Source organism: Ovis aries, chromosome 25 (assembly GCF_016772045.2).
Source record: "Ovis aries strain OAR_USU_Benz2616 breed Rambouillet chromosome 25, ARS-UI_Ramb_v3.0, whole genome shotgun sequence".
In the NCBI taxonomy this organism is placed as follows: Eukaryota; Metazoa; Chordata; class Mammalia; order Artiodactyla; family Bovidae; genus Ovis; species Ovis aries.
In genome coordinates this window covers 5,466,036-5,492,484 of record NC_056078.1, presented here as the reverse complement: position 1 = coordinate 5,492,484, position 26,449 = coordinate 5,466,036, and the positions used below count along the sequence as shown (strand labels likewise).

Sequence of the window (26,449 nt, the reverse complement as noted above, 5' to 3'; positions counted from 1 at the left end):
AAACCCACTCCAGTATTCTTGCCTCAAAAATCCCATGGATGGAGGAGCCTGGTAGGCTACAGTCCATGTTGTCACAAAGAGTCGGACACGACTGAGCGACTTCACTTCACTTCACTTCACTCAGAATTCTAGTGATTAGTCCATCTAAACTCTTGACCTTGGGGTCCACACCGTCCTCCCTTTCAACTGTTCCCTCCTATAACTCCACCCTACATCTCCTCGTCTCATAGACGCCTTCCACCTCTGATGTCATAGTCCCAGCCTCAGTTTGTTCTTCACATCACCTCTGCGTGCTAAATGGCTTCAGTCCTGTCCAACTCTTTGCAACCCTATGGACCATAGCCCTTCAGGCTCCTCTGTCCATGAGATTCTCCAGGCCAGAATACTGGAGTGGGTTGCCATTTCCTTCTCTAGGGGATCTTCCTGACCCAGTGATTGAACCTGGGTCTCCCACACTGCAGGCAGATTCTTTACTGTCTGAGTCACCAGGGAATTTGCTTTCCCCCTACCTCCATCCAGTGTCACCACATCCCCTCTTGCACTTTGATGGATCCACTTCCTCCCACTAGCAGCCCGCGTTGCCTCCCCCATGATCCTGCCTTTAGCCCCTTTATATCAACATCTTGACACTCCCTTTCTTGTCCCTTTACACACCCGCTGATAACACCCCACGCCTGGATGAGCTCATCTCTCTGCCCCACACCTCTCATGTGGTGTCTCCGGAGAGATTACCCAGTGACACACTGGGGTCAGACCCACTGCGCTGAGCTCTCTGGCTGGAGCTCTCCTGGCCTCTGAAACGGAGCAGCAAATTCTGGCCACTGTAACTGAATGTGGAAGGGATTGCCTGCTTTAGTCAAGTGAAATGTGCCCCCTTCCTCCACTTAAAGGAGTCAGTGAAGCTCCTTTTCTGAAACACATTTCACTGTGGTGGATGGAACAATTAACAAGTCTTCTCCCAGTAAACCTGGTTTAATGGCCAGGGACACCCAAAGGGATTATATTTCACTCGTTTCAATAACAGAAAATGGGAGTTAAATATGGCTTTTAAAAAAATGTAGAATGCAGTAACAATGCAAGAAAAAAAGAAACTGTAAAATCTTGTTACCAAACATAAAACCTTGGGATAAGTACTCTCTGCTGTCAGTCATTTTAGAAGCATGCACGTATTCTCCGGATAAAAACAGACAACCTTACCTTTTATTCCCTTTGTTTTTTTAATTTTAATTTTTTTAAATTGTGAAAGTGTGATAACACATTTACAGGAGACTAGGAAAATACACAAGATTATGTATAGTTTCACTATATATTACAATTATTTTTTAAGTAGATAAATTAAAATTTTTTAGATGGAGTTTCAATATTGTTTTTATTTGTTTATTTTGCTCAGAACTGAAGATGTCAAGGAAAATGTGCTGGCAGTTTTACTCATCATCCTGGTTTCCCTGCTTGGATTTCTGACATTGAACCAAGGCTTTTGCAAAGACATATGGGCGCTCCTCTTCTGCCTCATCATGGCCAGCTGCCAGTATTCCCTGTTAAAGGCAAGACCACATCTAATTCTTACCATCGCTAATGTAGCCTTGAAATCATGAGGTGATGACCCAGACACTTCTGCTTTGTGTTCTAGAGCGTCCAGCCTGACCCTGCCTCGCCGATCCACGTGAGTGTCCACTAACAGGCTTGTCTGGTCTACGTGCATTGAAGATGGGGAATGGCCAAAATCAGCTCAAATGTATACAGCAATATACATGTATATTGAATGCAAAATGGAAGTGTTAATGCATGGTGATCAAGTTCAGGGGAGATCTGAGGCTGTGATGAGAATGGTGGTGGGGAGGGGCCAGGATGGGGACCAAGAGTGCGTGGAGGGCCTGTTTCATCTCATTGGACTCATCTCAGGAAAGATGTTGCAGCCAGTGGGGAAATCGGCAGAGTCTGCAGTCAGGCTAGTTGTGTTGGTTTCCTGGTTCCTGTGTCTGAATGTTGGACCCTGAATGAAAAGTGAACTCTCTATGCCTCAGTTTTCCTGTGTTTGAATACGAATAGTAGAAATGCCTATGGGGGTTGAATTAATCCAAGTCACGGGCTTAAAACAGTGTCTGGTATATAGAAATTGCTTCATAGATGGTAGCTGTTATTGGAAACATTGATTATGTAAGCACAAATCATTATTCTTTTTACATGAAGCTGATATCTTCCTATCCCACACTTTCAAGTGTATCGTTACCTTTTATCTCATCATTTGGGGGGCTTATTTATAACTGAAACTCTGGCCTCCCCAGTACCAGTCTCTTGGTGCTCTGGCATCCCTCCCTGAGCTCAGAAGCACTGTAGCATTCACTGACCAGGGTGCACGCTCCCCTGCGGGGTGGTGGGTCCAGGTCTTGCACCGTCCCTACTGGGGCCCCAGCCACATGCCTTTACACCAAAACCAGCTCTTTGAGAAACCTTCCTTCCTCTGTTATGGTAAACTCCTGTGAGTCCCTGAAAATCCCATCCAATGAAAGAAAACTTGACCTTCCCGTTATTGTGCTTTAAAAAAGAAATTCATATCCAGGATTTAGGAGTGATCTCAAGTCTGTGATAGCTCATATTTAGCTCATAGTAATTAAGAAAAGCTTATAATTGGCTGCTCACCTGGCGTACATTGCTATCTTGTTAAATTCCTCTGTTCCCCATAATTGGCTTACATGGAATACATCTTCTTTTGTCCCAGCGTCTGAATGTCAAGATAAGGAGAAACAGCGTAATTAGGGTATCACAGATGTATTGTTGTGATTATTGTCAAGAGTCTGGGTTGGGTGGTGTGAGCAGAGATGCTCAGCCCTGTGATGTTCTGTCCCAGCCCACCCCAGAGGCGACACTGCCATCCTCCTGCTGCTGTAAATAAGCCCTGCTTCCTAGTGACAGCGCCTGGGTCACTGTCTTTCTGGGTGACCCGGGGGAGGGGTGTAATAGGCTATTAAACATTCATTTCCTGCACGTGCGCTCACGAATGATGCTACCAGAGGTGAATGGTGAGAACAGCTGTTACCATCCCTGTGGATTTGTAATGACCGTTTGTAGGACCCCTGGGTCACGGTTCTAAGTTGGAGTTGTAGTGTCTACATTGATCCAGTTCCTAGAGGGCTATACCCCACTGCTCCTCCTTTATCTGAGCAAGCATGTCACAGTGAGATAGGAAACAGTGACTCCTCTTTCTGTCATCGGAAGTCACAGTCAGACATCAAAGTCTGCTTATTGTAGTAATTAATATGCTTACACAGATTGCTAAGTAGATTAGTCCTGATTTGAGTTAGCATTTCTAACTATTACGGTGAGGAAAGAAAACATAGTAGGTATAAAATATTTCCTCTTGCAATGTGGCTCAGCCATGTAGACATTAAGAAGACTGACTTACTGTGTAGAGATAAGAAAACCTCAGAAAGGTCAGTCCAGTCTGGTAAAGAAATGGTTCTGTGCCTGCCACCAGCCCTGGCTAAGATTCATTCGTCAGTGGCTGTCAGATAAAGCAAAGTGCTTTAAAAAAAAGTTTTTTTTTAAATTTTGGATTGGAGTATAGCTGATTAACAATACTGTGATAGTTTCAGATAGACAGCAAAGGGATTTAACCGTACATATACATGTATCCACTCTCCCCCAAACTCCCCTCCCATCCAGTTGCCACTCAAGTGCTGTTCAAAAGTACATTACTTTTTGTTCGTCCCCAGGCAGAGGCTGTTCAAAAATGCAGTCAATTCTTGTTCTTCGAGTGATTGATTTTTCTTCTTTGTTTCCTTCCAGGAGCACAGAGGTGGCAAATTTTGAGCAAGTTGTTAAAACCAGAATTTAGCATAATGATTTTTTTTTTCTTTGCATAACACTGTGTGTTTTAGACAGATTTGCAGAATTAATACTGGCATGCTAGTAGATATGGTACCATCAACCCTGGGCTTGAAAAAAAAAATGCTTCTGATTGTAAAAGAAAACAGGTCTAGGAGAGCTTAAAAACTGAGGGTGAGGGTAGCTTCTGGAATCAGTTGGAGGATCAGAGACTGGTAATTTAGTGATGGGTGATGAAGTTGTTCCTTACTTGCACAGACTTATAGAATTGTCTAATCAACACTGGGTTTCCCAGATGGTGCTAGGGGTAAAGAACCTGTTTGCCAATGCAGGAGACATAAAAGATGTGGGTTCGATCCCTGGGTCGGGAAGATCCCCTGGCGAAGGAAATGGCAACCCACTGTAGTATTCTTACCTGGAGAGTCCCGTGGACAGAGGAGCCTGGTGGGCTACCATCCATAGGTTTGCAAAGAGTCACACACGACTGAAACGATTTAGCACGCACGCATGCACAGCCAATAATATCCACTAATGATAAGCCAGAAAGTAAAATCTAGTGGGATATCTGAGGGGCAGCAAAAGACTGGGATCCTCAGCATGGAGCTGGAGTCAGGGGCCTTTCCCAGCACCCGCTGGGACCCTGAGTTGGGGTGGCTGGGACAGCACCCGGGAGCTTGCATTCTAAGTACACTACCCGGGTGCGGATGGAGGAAGTGATCTCAGGTCACACCTGAGACACACAGGGTAATGGGAAGCGTGCAGGTTTGGGGATTTGAATCAGCCTCTCCCTGCACACGCTGTGGCCTCTTGGTCGAGTGATTACTCTGAGTCTCAGCTTTTTCATCTGTGAAAGATGAAATATTAAAATAGGATATTGTGAGGGAAGCAAGATAATGCAAATCCAGGGTGCCGCATAGAATCTGGCACTGTGGGGGCACTTGCCAAATGCTAACAGTTTTTGTGTGAGTAAAGTAGGGGTCATAATAACAACCTCAGTTAGTGCTGGTAATGAGTGAATTGGACAATGTTTATAATGTTCCCAGCACAGGCCCTGGCATGTTAAGTCCCCTGGAAATGATTCTTTCCTTTTCCTTCTGCTTTGCAGATACAGAAGGCTGAGTGTACAGAAATTCACAAGCCCCACACCTAGTTCCCTTATTATTAACCTCATACATCAATATGTTTCATTTGCCACAACTACTGAACGCAGGTGGATATATCATTGTTAACTGAAGTTCATGTTTCGCTTAGATTTCCATAGCTTTTTCCTATTATCTTTTTGTTTATTGGTTTGAAGATCGCATCCAGGGCACCACATGGTATTTAATCATCCTGTCTCCTAAAGCTCCTCTCCACTGTGGCAGTTTCTCAGGCTTTCCTTGATTTTGGTGATCTGGACAGCTTCGAGGAGCATTAGTTAGGAATTTTATAGACTGTTCCTTAGTTGAGATTTATTTGGTGCTCATCTGATGATTGGACTGGGGTTATGGATTTTGGGGAGGAAGACCGCAGAGTTCAAGTGTCGTTTTCCCCACACCATTTTGAGGGTATGTACTGTCAACATGACTTACCACTGTTGATGTTGACCTTGATCACCTGGTAAAGGTACTGTTTATCAGATGAATGATTTTTTTTAATTTTATTAAATTTAACAAAAATTGCAGTAGAGTTGATTTACAGTGTTGTATTAGTTTCTGGTGTCCAGAAGAGTGATTCAGTTATCACTTCAGTTCAGTTGCTCAGTTGTGTCTGACTCTTTGTGACCCTGTGAATCACAGCATGCCAGGCCTCCCTGTCCATCACCAACTCCCGGAGGTCACCCAAACTCATGTCCATCAAGTCAGTGATGCCATCCAGCCATCTCATCCTCTGTCGTCCCCTTCTCCTTCTGCCCCCAATCCCTCCCAGCATCAGAGTCGTTTCCAATGAGTCAACTCTCCGCATGAGGTGGCCAAAGTACTGGAGTTTCAGCTTTAGCATCAGTCCTTCCATTGAACACCCAGGACTGATCTCCTTTAGGATGGACTGGTTGGATCTCCTTATTGTCCAAGGGACTCTCAAGAGTCTTCTCCAACACCACAGTTCAAAAGCGTCAGTTCTTTGGCACTCAGCTTTCTTCACATATATCTATTCTTTTTCAGTATCTTTTCCATTATAGGTTATTACAAGATATGGAGTATAGTTCCCTGTGTTCTACAATAGGTCCTTGTTGGTGTCTGTTTTGTATATGACAGTGGATATCTGTTAATCCCAAACTCCTAATTTATCTCTCCCTCCCCCATCTTTCCCCTTTGGCCACCATAAATTTGTTTTCTATGTCTGTAAGTCTGTTTCTGTTTTGTAAAAAAGTGTATTTGTATCATTTTTTAGGTTCCACATATAAGTGATAGAATATGATATTTGTCTGACTTACTTCACTTAGTATGACAGTCTCTAGGTCCATCCATTTTGCAGCAAATGACTTTATTTCATTCTTTTTATGATTGAGTAATACCTCATTGTGTATATGTGCCACCAAGTGTGGGTCATAGAATACTTGTTGGCTAGCGTTTTACTAGGGTCAGCTTCTTTAGGACAGTCGGATACCCACCCCCAGGTCATCTTCTTTTGCTCCACACAGAAAGGGAACCAAAGAGTATAGTTAAAATTTTTCAGTATACATCTGAAAAAAAAAACTAATTTGAAAAGATATATGCACCCAATGTTCACAGTAGCTCTATTCACAATAGCCAAGACATGGAAGCAACCCAAGTGCCTTTCAGTAGCCAATTGGATTAAGAAGATGTGGTCTATATAAACAATGGTATCCTGCTCAACCATAAAAAAGAAGTATCGCCATTTGCAGCAACATGGACAGACCTAGATAATGTTGGGTGCGTGCTGAGTCCCTTCAGTTGTGTCCTACTGTTTGCAACCCCATGGACTGTAGCCCACCAGGCTCCTCTGTCCATGGGATTCTCCAGGTAAGAATACTGGAGTGCGTTGCCATGCCCTCCTCTAGGGGGTCTTCCTGACCCAGGGATCAAACTCATGTCTCTTACGTCTCCTGCATTGGCAGGCAGGATCTTTACCACTAACATCACCTGGGAAGTCAGATAATATTACATTTAGTGAAATAAGTCAAACAGTAAAGACAAATACTATACGATAGCACTTATATGTGGAATCTAAAATTTAGTACAAATGAATCTATAAACAAATCAGAGACAGGCTCACAGACATGGAAACTATACTTCCGGTTACCAAAGGGAAAGAGGGATAAATTAGGGATTTAGGATTAATGGATACAAACTACTGTACATAAAATAGATAAGCAACAAACATTTACTCTATAGCACAGGGAACTGTATTGAATATCTCATATACCTATAATGGAATATAATCTATGTTAATACAAAACCCCAAAACAAATCACTGTGCTATACATCTGAAACTAACACAATATTGTAAGTCAGCTATATTTCAACTTAAAACATTTTAAATTAAAACTTCAATTCAACAGCTCTAAATAGATGAATTGCTAAGTCTTAAGTGAAACAGAACTATTCAACAGCTACCAAAATATTATATTTAAACAAACTGTTCTATACCATCGGGTGTGTGTGTGCTAATTTGCTTTAGTCATGTCCAACTCTTTGTGAACCTATGGACTGTTACCTGACAGGCTCCTCTGTCCACGGGATCCTCCAGTCAAGAGTGCTGGAGTGGGTTGCCATCCCCTCCTTCAGGGGATCTTCCCAACCCAGGGCTTGAACCTGCAATCTCCTGCATTGCAGGCAGATTCTTTACCGTTGAGTCACCACGGAAGCCCCTCTTATCATCCTAAGAAACTATAAAAACAACCAACCCTTATTATCATGAACAGAGTTCTACATAGGTAAACATCATGTTGCAGAGGGGCTGGACAGAGCAGGTAGTTATTTTTCTACACTCTCCAGGTAGGAGCCCTTTTCACCCTCCTGAGTCCTCTCAGGAAGAGTCAACACCTTCCAGGAAACGTTATTACGAATGCTTTTCCCCACACTCTGTGTTGACTTCACATGTGTAACATTCACATCGTGTGTTTAAAGAATGATGATTATGAATGAACTTGAGCCAAGTGAGGTTGAGTGTTGGGTCTGGAAGGATCCAGGGCCAAATACAGGGACCATCTGGGTAGGTTTGGTGAGCCAGTGGGTAGTGACTGGGCAGCCAGGTGGCCAGCAGCGGGGTTCAAATCCTGGCTCAGGCATACTGTCTTCTGTCTGTGAAGTCTGGGGTAAATTTCTTCTTCATGCCCCAGTTTGCTCTTGGCAAAATGAGAATAATGGTAGGACTTCTTCAGGTGGATTAACTCTGTGGTTGGTTACATTTCAAGTAGGCAGGACAGGGCCTGAGGCACAGGAAAGCAGGATCTATGTTAGCCATTGCTGCTGTACATCAGCTTGTCACAAACAGCTGCCCTGTGAGTGCTGCCAAAGAGGAACATGTGCAGGCTCAGTAGGTGGGAGGCAACTGTCTTCTGCCCTCTGGGCTGAGAAGCAGAGATCTGCAGGAAGCCTGGAGCTGACATGGGTACCAGCGGAGATGGGATGGGGCTGGCGTGGCCTGGCTGCTGACAGCCTCGGTTCAGTAATGCTGGGTTCACACACTCCATCTTCCTTGTAACCAACTCCTTTTATCTTTTCCTTTCTCTCTATCATCTGTCTCTCCATATCACTACCCACCTATCATCTATCCTTCTACCTTCAACATCTATCCATCTCTCCATCATCTGTCATCTCATCTCACTATCATTTATCTTTATCTGTCTGCCTGTCTATCTCTCCATCTCCCTATCTAGCTATCATCTATCTGTCTTCTATATCTATCCATCCATCATCTATCTCCCTATTCTCTATCTTCTAATGCTGAAGATAATGAAGAAACTGAAGTTGAATGGTTCTATGAAGGCCTACAAGACCTTCTAGGACTAACACCCAAAAAAGATGTCCTTTTCATTATACGGGACTGGAATGCAAAAGTAGGAGATCAAGAAACACCTAGAGTAACAGGCAAATTTGGTCTTGAAGTACAGAATGAAGCAGGGCAAAGGCAAATAGAGTTTTGCCAAGAGAACGCGCTGGTCATAGCAGACACCCTCTTCCAGCAACACAAGAGAAGAGTCTACACGTGAACATCACCAAAAGGTCAACACCCAAATCAGATTGATTATATTCTTTGCAGCCAAAGATGGAGAAGCTCTATACAGTCAGCAAAAACAAGACCGGGAGCTGACTGTGGCTCAGATATGAACTTCTTATTGCCAAAGTCAGACTTATTTGAAGACAGTAGGGAAAACCACTAGACCATTCAGGTATGACCTAAATCAAATCCCTTTCGATTATACAGTGGAAGAGAGAAATAGATTCAAGGGACTAGTTCTGATAGACAGAGTGCCTGATGAACTATGGAATGAGGTTCGTGACATTGTACAGGAGACAGGAATCAAGACCATCCCCAAGAAAAAGAAATGCAAAAAAGCAAAGTGGCTGTCTGAGGAGGTCTTACAAATAGCTGTGAAAAGAAGGGAAGCGAAGAGGAAAGATATACCCGTTTGAATGCAGAGTTCCAAAGAATAGCAAGGAGAGATAAGAAAGCCTTCCTCAGTGATCAATGCAAAGAAATAGAGGAAAACAACAGAATAGGAAAGACTAGAGATCTCTTAAAGAAAATGAGATACCAAGGGAACATTTCATGCAAAGATGGGCACAATAAAGGACAGAAATGGTATGGACCTAACAGAAGCAGAAGATATTAAGAAGTGGCAAGAATACACAGAAGAATTATACAAAAAAGATCTTCACAACCCAGATAATCACAATGGTGATCAGTCACCTAGGGCCAGACATTCTGGCATGTGAAGTCAAGTGGGTCTTAGGAAGCATCACTACAAACAAAGCTAGTAGAGGTGATGGAATTCCGGTGGAGCTATTTCAAGTCCTGAAAGATGATGCTGTGAAAGTGCTGCACTCAGTATGCCAGCAAATTTGGAAAACTCAGCAGTGGCCACAGGACTGGAAAAGGTCAGTTTTCATTCCAATCCCAAAGAAAGGCAATGCGAAAGAATGCTCAAACTACTGCACAATTGCACTCATCTCACATGCTAGTAAAGGAATGCTCAAAATTCTCTAAGCCAGGCTTCAACAGTATGTGAACTATGAACTTCCAGATATTCAAGCTAGGTTTAGAAAAGGCAGAGGAACCAGAGATCAAATTGCCAACATCTGTTGGATTATTGAAAAAGCAAGAGAGTTCCAGAAAAACATCTATTTCTGCTTTAGTGACTGCGAAAGCCTTTGACTGTATGGATCACCACAAACTGTGGAAAATTCTGAAAGAGATGGGAATACCAGACCACTTCACCTGCCTCTTGAGAATCTAAATGCAGGTCAGGAAGCAACAGTTAGAACTGTACATGGAACAACAGACTGGTTCCAAATAGGGAAAGGAGTACGTCAAGGCTGTATATTGTCACCCTGCTTATTTAACTTCTATGCAGAGTACATCATGAGAAACGCTGGGCTGGGTGAAGCACAAGCTGGAATCAAGATTGCTGGGGAAAATATCAGTAACCTCAGATATGCAGATGACACCACCCTTATGGCAGAAAGTGAAGAAGAACTAAAGAGCCTCTTGATGAAAGTGAAAGAGGAGAGTGAAAAAGTTGGCTTAAAGCTCAACATTCAGAAAACTAAGATCATGGCATCTGGTCCCATCACTTCATGGCAAATAGATGGGGAAATAGATGTTTCCACTGAAACAGTGACAGACTTTATTTTTGGGGGCTCCAAAATCACTGCAGATGGTGACTACAGCCTTAAAAGTAAAAGACGTTTCTCCTTGGAAGAAAAGCTGTGACCAACCCAGACAGCATATTGAAAAGCAGAGGCATCACTTTGCTGACAAAGGCCCATCTAGTGAAAGCTATGGTTTTTCCAGTGGTCATGCATGGATGTGAGAGTTGAACTCTAAAGAAAGCTGAGCACCGAAGAATTGATGCTTTTCAACTGTGGTGTTGGAGAAGACTCTTGAGAGTTCCTTGGACTGCAGGGAGATCCAACCAGTCCATCCTAAAGGAAATCAGTCCTGAATATTCATTGGAAGGACTGATGTTGAAGCTGAAGCTGCAATACTTTGGCTAGTGAATGAATGAAGTCGCTTAGTTGTATCCGACTCTTTGTGACCCTGTGGACTGTAGCCCACCATGCTCCTCCGTCCATGGGATTCTCCAGGCAAGAACACTGGAGTGGGTTGCCATTTCCTTCTCCAGGGGATCTCTCCAACCCAGGGATCGAACCCAGGTCTCCCACCTTGCAGGCAGACGCTTTAACCTCTGAGCCACCAATACTTTGGCTAGCTGATGCAAAGAACTGACTCATTTGAAAAGACCCTGATGCTGGAAAAGATTGAAGGCGGGAGGAGAAGGGGATGACAGAGGATGAGATGGTTGGATGGCATCACCGACTCAATGGACATGAGTTTGAGTAAACTCTGGGAGTTGGCGATGGACAGGCAAGCCAGGCTTGCTGCAGTCCAAGGGGTCTCAAAGAGTCAGACACCACTGAGCGACTGAACTGAACTGAATCGTCTATCTTTCTATGTCTGTCTATCCATATCTATGTATCTCTCTATTTAATCTATTTATCTGTCTGTTCATTCATCCATGTATCTATCTACTTATCTTCCTATTATCTGCCTATCAACAGCAAGTGGGAAGCATTTGAGCAGCCCACCCTCTTGGTAAGAGGATAATTAGAACGATCTGGTCTGTTAGTCACAAGCACCACTGCTCTCCAGATGGGGACCTCCAGGTTTGAATAGATTCTCTCACCTTATCCTTTACTTGCCCTGCAACCAGAGCACAGGCTGAGAAATTGTATGAGTAGGTGGGGCTCCTGGGAGAGCTAAATGCTTGTACAGAGCAGATTTTGTGAAGCAGCCTCCAAGATGCCCCCCAGCAGAAATCAGCAGTGCCCCCAGGGTATTTTAAGGTTAAAAAGACTTGAATGGGAAACACTTGGATAAGTTTTAAAAGACTGTGTTCAGACTTCACCTGGAGGAGCAAATGAAATTTTTATATTGAAAAAAAATCAATCCTTGGAGGTTTTTCTGATTGAATCCTATATGAAAGAAGTAACTGGAGCAGGGAAATTTTATTAATGGATGTTCTTAGGAATCAAGGCAAATAAAAATGACTTACATGCCATGTATTAGTGATTTGCTTAGAATTATTTGGGGACCCAAAAGGTAGCATGACATTCAGGGAAGGCTCTTTCAAAGGGAGGCTTAAAGTTTGAATCTTAAATTACGGGTACAAAGAAAGCATTCCCAGATCCAATAAATGAAGCTTGACCTGGCAGATCCAAGATTATGTCTTAAATTTGTTTGAAACCAAAAACTTTCATTTCTTGGCAGAAGATGTTTTAACCTTTTAGTAAAAGAATCAGGGCAAGTGGGAAGTAGGTATTTAATTATATTTCTAAAATGATATCAGTTTGAGCAAAGATCTCACAAGCTTGTGTATTTGTATACTAAGTGGCTGTCTATACCAAGCAATTTATTTTGATATTAACTTGATAAGAAATGCATTAAGATTTCACTTAGGCTTTAGTTTCACTTTTTTTTCAAATGCAAAAGTATTCCCTTTCCCATTAATCTATGACCTAGTTGGATTTAAAAGGAAATTTCATAAGAGTGCAAATATTCCTTTAAGACTAAGCCCAGACTCAGAGCCAAACATAGCCAGCCCCCATGGACAGGCTGTGTTTTCTTTCCCATTAAATGATGGCCTCAGAATAGGGCTATTTCTATTACAGAAGCAGAGCAATTTAAATTGCATTTCTAAATATAATATGTTCAAGGCAGTGACTTTAAAAATTCATATCTGAACTCGTATCACTTTCATTTTGACTTTTTATACTCAAAGTAGTTCATGAATTGCAAAGAATATTCTCTCCATAGTTCATTTTTGTTGGTTTTTTCAATCTTAGGAATTGTGCATTAATTTGTGAGATGTAAATTCTTCATTGGCTTTTGCCCTGGAAAGTTGCCTTATGAATTGTGCATTGATTTGTGAAATGTAAATTCTTCATCAGCTTTTGCCCTGGAAAGTTGATGTTACACCTTTTCCCTAATTTTTGTGTCCATTCCAAGAGAAGAATAAAAATGTGTCTGCTCTCTTTGTAACAATATTTTGAGGCCTCAGACGAAATCTGTTACGTTTTCTGTCCTCCTCAGATGAAAATGCATATAAATAGCAAATGTTTAAAAATTGGATTATTCCACTGTACGGTATTAAGGCATTTTATGCAGACTCTGCAAATATAAACTTTGCACCTGAATTGTCTTGCCTTCTAAGACATAAGGAAATTGAAGCCAAGTTATAATTCTATTTCTTGTTAATGATGGAGCTCAAATTAGGCCATGTAGAGCAAACAGTGGTTTAAATTAGTTTTGCGCTTGAAATGAACAACACAAATAGAAGTTTTGCTGTGGGGGAAGCATTGAATTAGATCTCGATTTCATCCAAGGCTGGTAATTAAATTTTCAGGTAAATCTTGTTGAGTCTGAGAAGGATAACATTCATTTTGATGTTCTCAGTCTTCTTAAACAGAGTAAGCATCGGGGCTTTCTTTTTTCCCTTGGTGTTTTGTGTGTCTGAATCATAGTGGGGGAGGGGGAGAATGTGTTATATGGTGCAAGTTGTATAATATGGTATAAATGATTGAGTATGAGGTTTCTGTCATTGAATCAAAATTAAAGGTACCATTCAGAAATTATGTTTGTTTTCTAGGGACACAACCAAATCATAACATACAGCAGACCAATCTATTTTTGTGTGCTGTGTGGCCTTATTTTGCTTCTTGATACAGGGGCCAAAGCCAGGCACCCTCCCACTTACACTGTGTATGGTCTGAAGCTCTTCTCTCCAGGGTCCCTCCAATGGGCTAGGGACCTCTTAATAGGTAAGTTCATTTGGGGGGATTGTGGGAAAGGTCACAGAGACGGGAGGGTATTTCTCCCCTTGATTTTCTGAATCCCTCACTGGAGAAACTTTCTTACTTGCTTATTGGATCAAGAGATGGGCATGTCCCTTTTGCTTTACGTGCTCTCAGTAGACTCTCTGGGAGCCAGAGCCCAAAGCATCCAACAATGTACTTATTCTAAAGCAGAGGTCCCCAACCTTTTTGAAACCAGGGACTCATTTAATGGAAGACAATGTTTCCACCGACCAGGGGTTGCGGGGGCGGCAGTGGCGGGGTGGTTTGGTGATGATTCAAGCACAGTAGGGTTTGTGCTCCTGTGAGTATCTAATGTGGCCACTGATCTGACAGGAGGCGGAGGTCAGACAGTAATGTGAGTGATGGGGAGTGGCTGTAAATACAGATGAAGCTTTGGTTTCTCACCTGCCGCCCGCCTCCTTCTGTGTGGTCCTGTTCCTAATCAGCATCAGTCCATGACCTGGGGCTTGGAGACTGTTCTAGAGGATGTTGATACTCATGGCTAGGGAGCTGCAGCACTTAATATCTGAAGAACAGGTGGCTAGGGTGCCTGGTGTGGGGCATCAGTGGGGCTCCCCAGGATGGGGGTGATTTTTGCCCTCTAGATGGTGGTCACAGACTCATTGCCATGGCACAGATGCTCTGGAAATGCGTGAGTGGACATGGGTCTCAGTCCACATGGGGTCCTGGATGTGCTAGTCACCTGGCTTCTCACTGGTGTGCTTTACTTGCCTGAAGGTCCAGGCAGTGTTTGATGTAAATGCTCCAGTTACACAGGTGACCTTCATGTTATAATGGTGTAGAGCCTCAGCTCTGGAGCCAGATGGCTGGCTATTTGAATTCCAGCTGTGCTTCTTTCTTATTTGTGTGACCTTGAGCAAAATTCAACTGTAGTTTGAGGTTAAAAATAGTACACACCTCAGAGGTTGTTGCAAGCTTTAGATGTGTTAGTATGTTTCAACATATAGAAGAGTGTCTGGGACCAGGTATTAGCTATTATTATCTTTATTATGCAAAGAGGCTTCCCCATTGTGGACCTGCAGCTCTGAAGACTTGACTGCCGATGCTCTGAGGATCACCCAGAGGATCACACATGTGCTCACTTGTGGTTACCTGATCACACTGACCAGATGAGTTGATAAAGGGCAGCTACCAGAGGCTCCACTTCCTGGATCTGTTACTTGCCAGCAGGAAGTTTTACTCGAGGAGATTGTCGGAGCCATAGGTCCTACATCATCATTCTCTGATCCTATGACAACTTCGGAGTCTCTCCAGTGGGACTCGGGAGGACCCCCAGATACAACGTCTCTTTGTGCTTCTTATAGGTGAAAACTGCCGTAGACATTCACCCTCTGGCTCACTTTCCCAGCTGCTGTCTCGCATCCCTCTTCCTACTGCTTTGGTAGCAGACTGTTCACTCCCTTCCGCTCGGCCCGCTGCATGAGCCCACGTTTGTCTGCATCTTCAGCACCTCGATTCCTGCTGTGTCATGTGAGGAGCTGAGTGTTGGCACCATGTTTTAGAGACTCTCTGAGTTCTAACAGGAAACAGAAACAAGTTAGGAGAAACATAGGAGCTGATCCCGTGATTAAACCCCTAGTCGGTGTCCTCTTGGTCACTTCCCAGGTGGTTCAGGGGTCAAGAACCTGCCCACGATTCAGAAGACTCAGATTCAGTGCCTGGGTCGGGAAGATCCCTTGAAGGAGAAGATGGCCACCCACTCCAAAATTCTTGCCTGGGAAATTCCATGGACAGAGGAGTCTGGCAGGCTTCCATCTGTGGGGTCCCAAAGAGTCGGACATGCCTGAGCAACTAAGCGTATACACACACAGTGTCCTTTTGCCCAAGAATCTTTACTTCTACTCTCCTTTTTTTTCTACTCTGGTATTTTTCACTTTACTTTTTTATATTATTTGAAATTCTGTCACAACACACACACACACACACACACACACACACACACACACACACACATGCAATAAGAAGGACTTTAAGTCCCTTCTACCTTCCCATAAATTAGCTCACTCCTCTTCCTTCTGAGATCAGCTGCAGTGAAGGTGTTAGAGCCTGGATAGGCAGAGATGCCCCATCACCACTGCACACATGTGGGAGGACTGTCCTTTCCTGTCATCTTCTTTTTATAAATAGCAGTGCTGGACTCTGGAGTCTTCAGTCAAGGGCATGGGAGGACTTGGAATTTAGAGATGAAAAGGGCATACAAGGATCTTGGAAGGTGTCCAAAAAACACCCGTCTGTGCCGTGACGTTGCCTTTCCTTGTCTGTGCCCCACACTCAGTCTGGTGTACCTTGTGGCCAGCTTGCCTGAGAGTCTCATTGAGGGTGAGTATTGGCAGACTTCCATGTCTTAGAGGTCATGAGGGTTTGCAGCCTGGCCTGAAGCCCCAGTTCCCATGCCTTCTCACCTAATCTTTGTGTTCCTTCTCTGCTGCACTCCCAGCCCTAACATAGCAATACACACTATGCTAGGCAGTGATGACTCATTTCCCTAAGTTGGGCCCCATCTTCTATCCTTTCACAACCCCTGCTTTTCATAATAGCGAACTCATTCTGTAGTCTTCTGCTTCATTTGTGATATTTGACCATACCCCTCTCTGTCACTAGCTTGTACATCCCCCAGGGAATCCCCAGCACCAAGCATGGTGTCCAGTGCATACAGGTGCTAAGGAGACACTTTGTGGAGAGATGAGCATGGAGTATGCTTTAAATACCAAAGGAATTACATACAGATGGACTTTGGAACACTGCCCGTTCATAAATCAGGAAAAGCTTATAGTCGTTTTGGGACTGTTCAACTCATTCCTTAGAATAAGTAGGAATTTTGTAAGTACCTTTTGCAGATGGTTTGTATAAAGAGATTTAGAAGAAGAAAAGCATGACATATATTCCATTTAGAAATCATTTTTTCTGAATCAGTTCAGTTCAGTTCAGTTCAGTCGCTCAGTCATGTCCGACTCTTTGCGACCCCATGAATTGCAGCATGCCAGGCCTCCCTGTTCATCACCAACTCCCAGAGTCCACTCAAACCCATGTCCATTGAGTCGGTGATGCCATCCAGCCATCTCATCCTCTGTCATCCCCTTCTCCTGCCCCCAGTCCCTCCCAGCATCAGAGTCTTTTCCAATGAATCAACTCTTTGCACGAGGCGGCCAAAGTATTGGAGTTTCAGCTTTAGCATCAGTCCTTCCAATGAACACCCAGGGCTGATCTCCTTTAGAATGGACTGGTTGGATCTCCTTGCAGTCCAAGGGACTCTTAAGAGTCTTCAACACCACAGTTCAAAAGCATTAATTCTTTGGCGCTCAGCTTTCTTCATAGTCCAACTCTCACATCCATACATGACCACAGGAAAAACCATAGCCTTGACTAGACGGACCTTTGTTGGCAAAGTAATGTCTCTGCTTTTGAATATACTATCTAGGTTGGTCATAAGTTTCCTTCCAAGGAGTAAGCGTCTTTTAATAGATCGCCCCAATTCCTATTTTCCTTGAATTTGCTACTATGAAAAAGCCAATGCTATTGAATAAATGCAGTTGTCTTGGCATAGTGGACTTAGCATACCATCAGGAAGTGAAATTAAATCACTTTCACTTTTCACTTGCATGCATTGGAGAAGGAAATGGCAACCCACTCCAGTGTTCTTGCCTGGAGAATCCCAGGGACGGGGGAGCCTGGTGGGCTGCCGTCTATGGGGTGGCACAGAGTCGGACACGACTGAAGTGACTTAGCAGCAGCAGCAAAGCTCAAAAAGTAAGACCTTAATGTAACTGGTCAAAGTCTAAGATTTTACTTTTAGCAGTAACCCTGGTTCTAGAATTGACTATTAGCTATGTACATTCAAATTTTATTTATCTTCAAATCAGTGTCATTAGGGAGTGGAGATGGAGCAAGGCATTTTTTTCTTATCTTTTTCACTGGAATTCCCTTTTTTCTCATTAAAATTCCCCCTTAATACATATTTTGTCTGCTTGTCAACAGTGAGGAGAATAGTGGTAAATAATCCAGCATGCTGACTTAATGACATCCAGGGTCAAGAAGGGTGGAAACCTAGAACAGTGGTAACCCCTATGGAATGAAGGTGGTAGATGTTACTAGTTTGTACCAAACAGGAATAGATTGTGGGACAAATTTAGACAAAAAGAGAGGTTTATACAAAGTTTCCGACTTTATGAGGGACAAGAAGTTCAGAGTCATTTCTTCTTCTCTGTCACCTTGTCACCTTCTGTCTGTCTCTCAGCTACCAAGGGATCTGAGTAGTTTATAGCTGCTGACATTGTTAGGTTCAGAGTTAGCAAGAAGAGAGAGAAAAAACTTCAGGGAAAACAAAAGGTTATTAGGAAGAAAAAGGAGAGTTTTAATGTCCTGACAAAGTACCACAGATGGGTGGCTCGGAACAACAGAAGTGTGTGTCTACTCCTTCTGGAGGCCAGAGGTCTAACATCTCTGAGAGCACAAGGGGAAGATATTCTCCAGGCTCTCTCCTCGGCCTGTCAGTGGCCCTCTTCTCCCTGCATCTCTTCACATTATTCATTGTCCCTTTTTGTGTATATCTGTCTTTGTATCCGAATTTCCCGTTTATAAGGATTTCAGTCATATTAGATTAAAGCCCATTCTAATGATCTCATCGTAATGGTAATCTGCAAAGACCCACATCTCCAAATAAAGTCCCATTCATAGGTCCTTGGGGTTAGGACTCTGATATCTTTTGGAGGGGTGCAATTTAACCCATTCAACAAGGAGCATCTAAGAGAGAGGACATGAGAAAAATAGAAACTGAATACATGAGACGTCTACCATCGTGGGCCCAAAGATGCTGTGTGCTCTTCATGCTGAGGAAGTGGTCCTCTTCTGACTGAGGCTGGAGTGTGTGAAATAGTGCTTAGAGTTGTGCTTTCTGGGCAAAATCTCTGTTCCCCACTGCTTCTCTTGGTTTCTGCTCAGAAACCAACCTACCAGAGTGCAGAGAGGTGGCAGAGGAAGAGGAGCAGGAAGAGAGGAAGATGTAATGTCTGCTGCCTTATCCTGCCTCCCAGGGCAGAAGGGGTTGAAAGTGAGCCAGGGGTAGAAGGTGAGTTTAGTGGCCATTGGGCAGGTGGGGAGGTTGGAGAAGCTCTTTGCCACATGTGACGTGAGAAGAGAACATCGGATAACAGACCAATAGAAGGAGGAGAAAGCGCAGAGATAAGGAACAGCTCTACACCAAACCACTTCACCAGTCTTGCAGTGAGCTGTAATCCACCTGCTAGACAGTGGAGGGATAAGGAACCTTCCAAGAGATAAGGAACCTGGAAAATAAAATTGACACAACAAGAAAGACAAAGTCAGTGGTGGGACTAGTTGTTTTTGTAGGCTGAGAGGTGAGCTCAGGAAATAGAAACCTTCAGAGTGATATTCTTACATAATTTATTTCTCTTTTATGATCTTTCATATATGTTCAGAATATCACTTCTCTTTCATTATAAGGAGAAAGTCTCTCTTTTTTCCTCTACGAGTAAGGTGAAAGACCTTTCTAGTGCTCATTTCCTTTGCTGACCTCTGGGTTGAAATTTTTATTACTTTGCATTTGGGTAACTTCAACAAAAGCCTATGAGTGCGACTGGCTTTGTAATCATCCTTTGGATGAGAAAGCCAAGAGGTCTGCAGTCCCTAGTATTGTATTTCAGGAAGAGTAGTAACAGCTCCAGAGTGTGTTCTGAGAAGTGTGGCCACATGGGCTACATGGGGTCTTCACATGGGGCAAGGGAATGGGGATGTCCAGCCTAGAGAGGAAATGCTTGGGTCCTGGGGGCACACGTGGTGGCTGCAGGTGGTTAAAAGGCTGCCAGATTGGAACAGGAGAGGTTTTATTTTCTGCTGGAGTAGCTGTGATAACTAGTTCCACTGTCAAGTAGGTGGATGACAGCTCACTGCAGGACTGGTGAAGTGGTTTGGTGTAGAGCTGGCCAGCAGGGCCATGGGTTGCCTAGTGAAGCAAGGAATTCCCTAACGTGGGAAGAACTTGGGCGATCTGAGACAGCATCACTTACAGAAGGGTTCCACATACTGAATGGGTCCTTTTCAGATGTGAGAGTTCAACATTTTGTTTTAGTCTTTAGGACCATCACCTGCTGCCTACACTCAAGCAGCTTCAATGATGTAAGCCTTGGAGATAATGGAGGTTTTGTAACCAGTGACTGAGGTGGATCCATGCTCCCCTGCGCCCTGAGATGCACGTTTCCATGTCTCGTGTAAAGACTTGTCTCTTGGCCCCAGTAATCCGTGTCAGGACCATATGCTAAAACACAGATATGACATGTAGGAGACGCACAGTGTTTGCAGTCATACCAAGTTCACGTTGCTGTTCAGTCACTCAGTCGTGTCCAACTCTTTGCGACCCCATGGACTGCAGCACGCCAGGCTTTTCTGTCCTTCACTATCTCCCGGAGTTTGTTCAAACTCAGACCCATTGAGTGGGTGATGCCGTCCAGCCATCTCAGCCTCTGTCACCTGCTTCTCCTCCTGCCCTCAATCTTTCCCAGCATCAGGGTCTTTTCCTTGGTTTTACTTCCATGTTATTTTAATTCTGCCCACCTCCCCTCACCCCAACCTGCAAATATAGTAGTTAATATTCTTCTTCACATTTAACATAAGAAAGGAGCAAGTTCCAATATCTTTATTTATACCCTGTGCTTGAAAAGAAATGGCACTGTACCAGAAGTTTCTGCATTTATAGTAATTATTAGGGAGCATGAGGAGTAGCCAGGATATGAGAGAAAATTACACAGCCTCCGAGCAGTACACTAAGAAAAAAATCTTTGTTCACAGGGAAAATTGCCAACAAACACAGGGATTTGTTTATTTTTCACTTTTGGGAAAAAAGACAAATTCATTTCATCAACTTCAGGTGGAATTTTCCAGTCATCCTACTAATGCCACGAGGTTTGGGCTGCGTTCTCATTCACCTCTTCCACTCGGACGAGAGACTTCCTTCTCTGCTTCCGCCTGGGGATGACCCAAATCCTGGGCTCCCCGTCGCTGCTCTCCTTCCTCTGCTGTGTCCTTCTGCTCCTACTCTGCAGGTTGGCCAGAGCATCTTCGGTTAGAACTTCCGGCATCTTGTACCATTTTATTTTCCTCCTGCCATCCTTCATCATGTTCCACTTCTTTCCACTTGATTCGTTTGGGTGTTATTGCCTAATGTATTTCCTTTGTTAATATTTCTTCTATTTATTATGTATTTATTTGGCTATGCTGGGTCTTAGTTGTGGCATGCAAATTCTTGCTTGCAGCCTGTGAGATCAAGTTCCTTGACCAGAGATGGAACCCCAGCCCCCTGCATTGGGAACATGGAGTCTCAGCCACTGCACCACCAGGGGGGGTCCCAGCCTAATGTATGTCTTGTAGAAAATACTTGTTTACCCATGTTTCCAGTATTTGACTGACATTATTGTATTATTTCACAGCCAAAAATTTTTCCCCTATAGTTCTTCATTCTTGGTATGGCTTTTGAAGTAATGAAATCTTGTTGCACCCTTCCTCTGCTCCTATCCTGGTCCTGAAGAATGCAACGAATCATCTAATCTTCACTGCTGGGTTTTGAATCCCAAAGTTAAGAAAAACTAGTCAGTTTTCTTGAAATTAGATAAGTTAACATTTTGATGCTCAAACCTGTAAGTCCTACCATTAACTTTCTCTTTATTTCTTCTATCTTTCCTTCCATATAAAAACTGAGAAAAGAAATTGTTTTATGTGGTTATGACTAGCAGATATCTATTTGTGTCTTTTTGGCAACTTTGTTTTTGTTTTAAATTTTATCGAAGTATAGTTGATTTGTAATGTTGTGTTAATTTCTGCTGTACTGGAGAGTGACTCAGTTTTATATATATATAGTCTTTTCCATTGTGGCTTATCACAGAATATTGAATATAGTTCCTTGTGCTATGCAGTAGGACCTGGTTGTCTGGTTGTTATTGTTTAGTCACTAAGTCGTGTCCAACTCTTTGTGACCCTCATGGACTGCAGCAGGCCAGGCTTCCTGTCCTTCACCATCTCCCGGAGTTTGCTCAGACTCATGTCCATTGTGTCAGTGATGCCATCCATCCATCTCATCCTCTGTTGTCCCCTTCTCCTTCTGCCCTCAGTCTTCTTTCCCAGTACCAGAGTCTTTCCCAGTGAGTCGGCTCTTCACTTAAGGTGGTCAGAGTATTGGAGCTTCAGCTTCAGCATCAGTCCTTCCAGTGAATATTCAGGGTTGATTTTCTTTAGGATTGACTGGTTTGATCTCCTTGTTGTCCAGGGGATTCTCAAAAGTCTTCCATCACCACAATTCAAAAGCATCAATTCTTTGGCACTCAGCCTTCTTTATGGCCCAACGCTCACATATGTGCATGACTACTGGAAAAATCAGAGCTTTAGACGTATGAACCTTTGTTGGCCATTATCCATCCTGTATATAATAGTTTGCATCTCCTAACCCCAAACTCCAAATCTACCCCTTCCACTACGCCTTGTTATTGCCAACTTTGATTGAGAAGCATGTTACTCACAGATCTCTAGATTTTCACAATATAGTTAAAATCTTGTGACAGAAAACATTACAAAATCACCATGTGTGTCAAAATATGGCTCCAGTCCCAAGCAAGGCTCATTTGCCATAGCCATGTTTGCTGCATAAAATTTTACCTCCACACAATGTTAGAACAGTTTTTTGGTATTGTTGTAGTAGGGTTTATCCCATATTATTATAGTGAGGTTAACCCACTATTTTCCAGATAATGGGACACACAACTACTTTCATCCCTATGATTTCACTGTGGAAAGTTTTGCATTTCCAGTTCTTCAGAAATAGCTGAAACACTCCCCATCCTTCCCGCGTGCACTGTTCACTGTGGCTTATGTATGGGGTTTGGACATAGTTCCATGTTTAGGCATCTTAGATTTCAAATCAAATTTCCCTAGTTTTATTAAGGTTTACCAGGATTAAACTTCATTGACTTTCCACCCAATAAACTGAGACAGAAAGGTAGACAGATGTACTGTGCCAGCACTGATGGGAGTTTCTGTGTTTCTATGAAACCTAACTGAAAAAATAGAATTAAGAAAGAGAGAACACTGGGTAGATTGCTGTAAACTGCAGCTTGACTATATGTTCTTTCCCTGAACAAATGATCTCTGTGAGATTTTGAATTATAATGTGTAGAAGGTGTTAGTCGCTTAGTCGTTTCTGACTCTTCGCAACCCCATGAGCTGTAGCCCGCTAGGCTCCTCTGTCCATGGAATTCTCCAGGCAAGAATACTGGAGTGTGTTACCATTCCCTTCTCCAGGGAGTCTTCCTGACCCAGGGGTCGAACCCAGGTCTCCCACACTGCAGGCAGATTCTGTACCGTCTGAGCCCCCAGGGAAGCCCGTAACGTGTATGTTTCATGCAGTTGCGCTATGACGGTTTGGGAGCCAGCAGTCTTCCTCTTCTCAGGCAGGGCCACGTTCACCTCCCAGGTGACCTGCTGCACCTGAGAAGCAGGTCCTTCAGTGTCGTAGCATCACGGTGATAGGGTTTCTTGGTTAACTGCCACCTTCCCTTGCTCCTCTGTGGGTTCTGACTGAGCTCTGAGTTTGCAGTGAGAACAGAGAAGACACCACAGCTCAAGCCCTTGAAGTGACAAAGCCAGTGGCCTTGCAGGAAGGGATCCCCTAATGACTGGGCTTGGGTGTTGCACGTTCCTGTCATTTTCCTGGTCCTTTCTCCCATCTCTTCCCCCAACTTCAAGTCTGTCCTTGCAAACTAAAGGCCAGTCTACTCTCTACCTACCATCCCCAGGTGTCCACTCAGTCCTGGGCCAGCCTGCTGGCCTCTCCTTCAGCAGCCCCTCCTGTTACTTCCAAGGCCTGTGTTTGGTTCGACCTCAGCCTCCGTCAGTGGCTAGGGGAGAAGAGGCCATAGTGTCGCCAGGACCTGCGCGGGGTGGACTGGGCTGAAAGGTGGGAGGGCGGTGGGCCTGCGCTGGGCCCTGGGCCCTGTTCCTGCATGCTCACTGTCAATTTTGTCTGCTCACTTTCAGTGTTTCTCTATTGCTTCCCCGCAATCTCCCTCCTTGGACTCTTCCCACAGATCAACACTTTCTGCATTTATCTTTTGGAGCAAATTGACATGCTGTTTTTTGGAGGTTCTGGTAAGTCTTTTACATTCTGTTCTTTCTGTAAAAAAGTCTCAAGTTCAGATAAGGGCTAAATAGCCTTAGGCATGGAATGAAACCTGGACAGTTAGGTTTTCGTTGTCCTCACCCTTAAAGGACTTCAGCTTAGGTTGGTTAGATTGATGGTGGGCCCTTCTAGATTCATCTGGCAAAATTGAAAGTGGCCCACCTGGCTTGACACAAGCAGAAAAATGGGGAATTGTAGAATTCTATGAGCTTTGGATTTCATTTAAAACTGAAACTGTGAGTCGCTCCGTTGTGTCCAACTCCTTGCAACCCCATGGAATATGGCCCACTAGGCTCCTCTGTCCATGGGATTCTCCAGGCAAGAATATTGGAGTGGGTTACCATTTCCTTCTCCAGGGGATCTTCTGGACCCAGGGACTGAACCTGAGTCTTCTGCATTACAGGCAGATTCTTTACCATCCGAGCCACCAGGGAAGCTTGGACTTGGTTTCAGTTCAGTTCAGTCACTCAGTCATGCCTGACTCTTTGCGACCCCATGAATTGCAGCACGCCAGGCCTCCCTGTCCATCACCAACTCCAAAAGTTCACCCAAACCCACGTCCATCGAGTTGGCGATGCCATCCAGCCATCTCATCCTCTGTCGTTCCTTCTCCTCCTGCCCCCAATCCCTCCCAGCATCAGTCTTTTCCAAGGACTTGGTTTAGGGACCCTCTAATTCTTCATTGGAAAAGCAGCATGTATTAATGTGTGTGAACGTGAGTGAGTGGAGGTTAGCGTGTGAGCATGTGCATTTGAGCACTCCAGTATTCTTGCCTGGAGAATCCCAGGGACAGGGGAGCCTGATGAGCTGCCGTCTATGGGGTCGCACAGAGTCGGACACGACTGAAGTGACTTCACAGCTGAATGAGTTAGTCTGGGAGCATATGGGTGTGACATTGTAAGTGTGTGTTGTGTGCAGGCCTGTACAGACAGGTGACCTATGCCCTTTCATTTGGTGTGTTCCTTACTTTCTGACCAAGGTGGGTAAAGCTTCATCCAATGCTTACTTGGAGACTTTACCCAGATTTCTCACCTTTAAAGCTTACTCTTCTCTAAATGGAAACTAACACACTGATCTCTTGGGGTTGCTGTGAGGATTTCATGAAGTCATGTACATAAAGCATTAGAGCATAACAGGTGATCTGTTACAGCTGCCTCCTCTTTGTATACATGCACACACACGCACACACACCCATACACACACACCTACACACACAGGAGTGCTGGCTTGTTCTGTTTATCTATCCATTCATTTATCCATCTATCTATTAAAATACCTAGCTATCTATTCATCCATCTCTATATATCTATTATGTATCCATCTATTAGCTATCTCTCATCTATCTATTCATCTACCTAGCTGTCATTCATCCACCCGTCTATCTATACATCTATCTATTCATCTATTTATTTATTCATCCATCTATTATTGGTCTTTCATCTGTCTGTCTCTCATCTATCTATTCATCCATCATCCATCTATTTATCTATCCATATCTGTGTCTAATATCCATCTCCATATTTGTCTCTCTCTCTCTCTCTCCTTTCTTCTACTGAAATCACATTCCTGATCTTTCCTGGGCCAGGAGCTTCCAACTATAGGCAGCAAGGTCTCCCCACCTCCGCAATGACTGGCTCACAGTCTCCTAAAAGTTATCAAAAGTTCTTTCTAACTGTGGTCTTCCTGAGTTTTTAGTTAAAGGTCAGTGTCTTTCTCATGCTAAGTGTCACCCAGTGCTTTTTGGCTGCCCTGTGGATGGATTCTTTGCCCCTTTGGCAGGCATTTTGCATTTGAAAGTTGCAAACTTCACTTTCTTACTCTATGTATTGACTGTGAGACCTGCCGCTCCAGAAGGGAACTCTTGTTTGTGTTCCAGCCGTTTCGGGATTGCTGTCAGCTGTTTACAGCGTGGCCCGGAGTGCGTCCGCCGTGGCTGTGCTGCACGTGTTCTGCTTCAGTGCTGTGAAGGTAGGTGCAAGGCCAACGGGCTTCTTCTCTCGAATTAACTGTATTTTAAGTAAACAAGCATCTCCTCCAATTACAAGAGGAATGGGATCTGAGCACATCAGGAGTAACAGGGCCTGGAGGATGAGGCCTCAGTGGTTTAGAAGATGCATTAAGATACCTGATTTGCTACTGACCACAAAGCCCACCTGGTCTGAACCCCCCCACTCTTGCAGGTGTCTGCCTGGCCCAGTCAGTTACTGACACTGGGAGGGGCTTTGGCTTAACATGGCAGTTGACAGGCCCCCACTTTCTTACTGATGCTTCCTTCTGAAATACCACTCAGAAGACGGTAAAAGGATACAATTGCATAAAGCTTTGTGGACAGAGAACAGGAATGGATATGATAGCAAAAATTTTAGACTCCAGAAAACAAATGGACCATAGATTTATTCAGATG

General features: G+C 43.9%; 1 protein-coding gene across 2 annotated transcripts in view; it reads left to right on the top strand.

Annotated features, from left to right (window-relative positions):
• Nucleotides 1-26,449, top strand: part of PCNX2 (pecanex 2) — a 311,506-nt gene that overhangs the window by 75,686 nt on the left and 209,371 nt on the right. For both annotated transcript variants that reach the window (XM_012104979.5, XM_060406546.1), the window contains 5 exons: nucleotides 1,391-1,544; nucleotides 1,631-1,663; nucleotides 13,640-13,811; nucleotides 23,904-24,014; nucleotides 25,922-26,013. In XM_012104979.5, coding sequence (XP_011960369.3) covers nucleotides 1,391-1,544; nucleotides 1,631-1,663; nucleotides 13,640-13,811; nucleotides 23,904-24,014; nucleotides 25,922-26,013 — 562 coding nt within the window. The remainder of the gene's footprint in view (nucleotides 1-1,390; nucleotides 1,545-1,630; nucleotides 1,664-13,639; nucleotides 13,812-23,903; nucleotides 24,015-25,921; nucleotides 26,014-26,449) is intronic.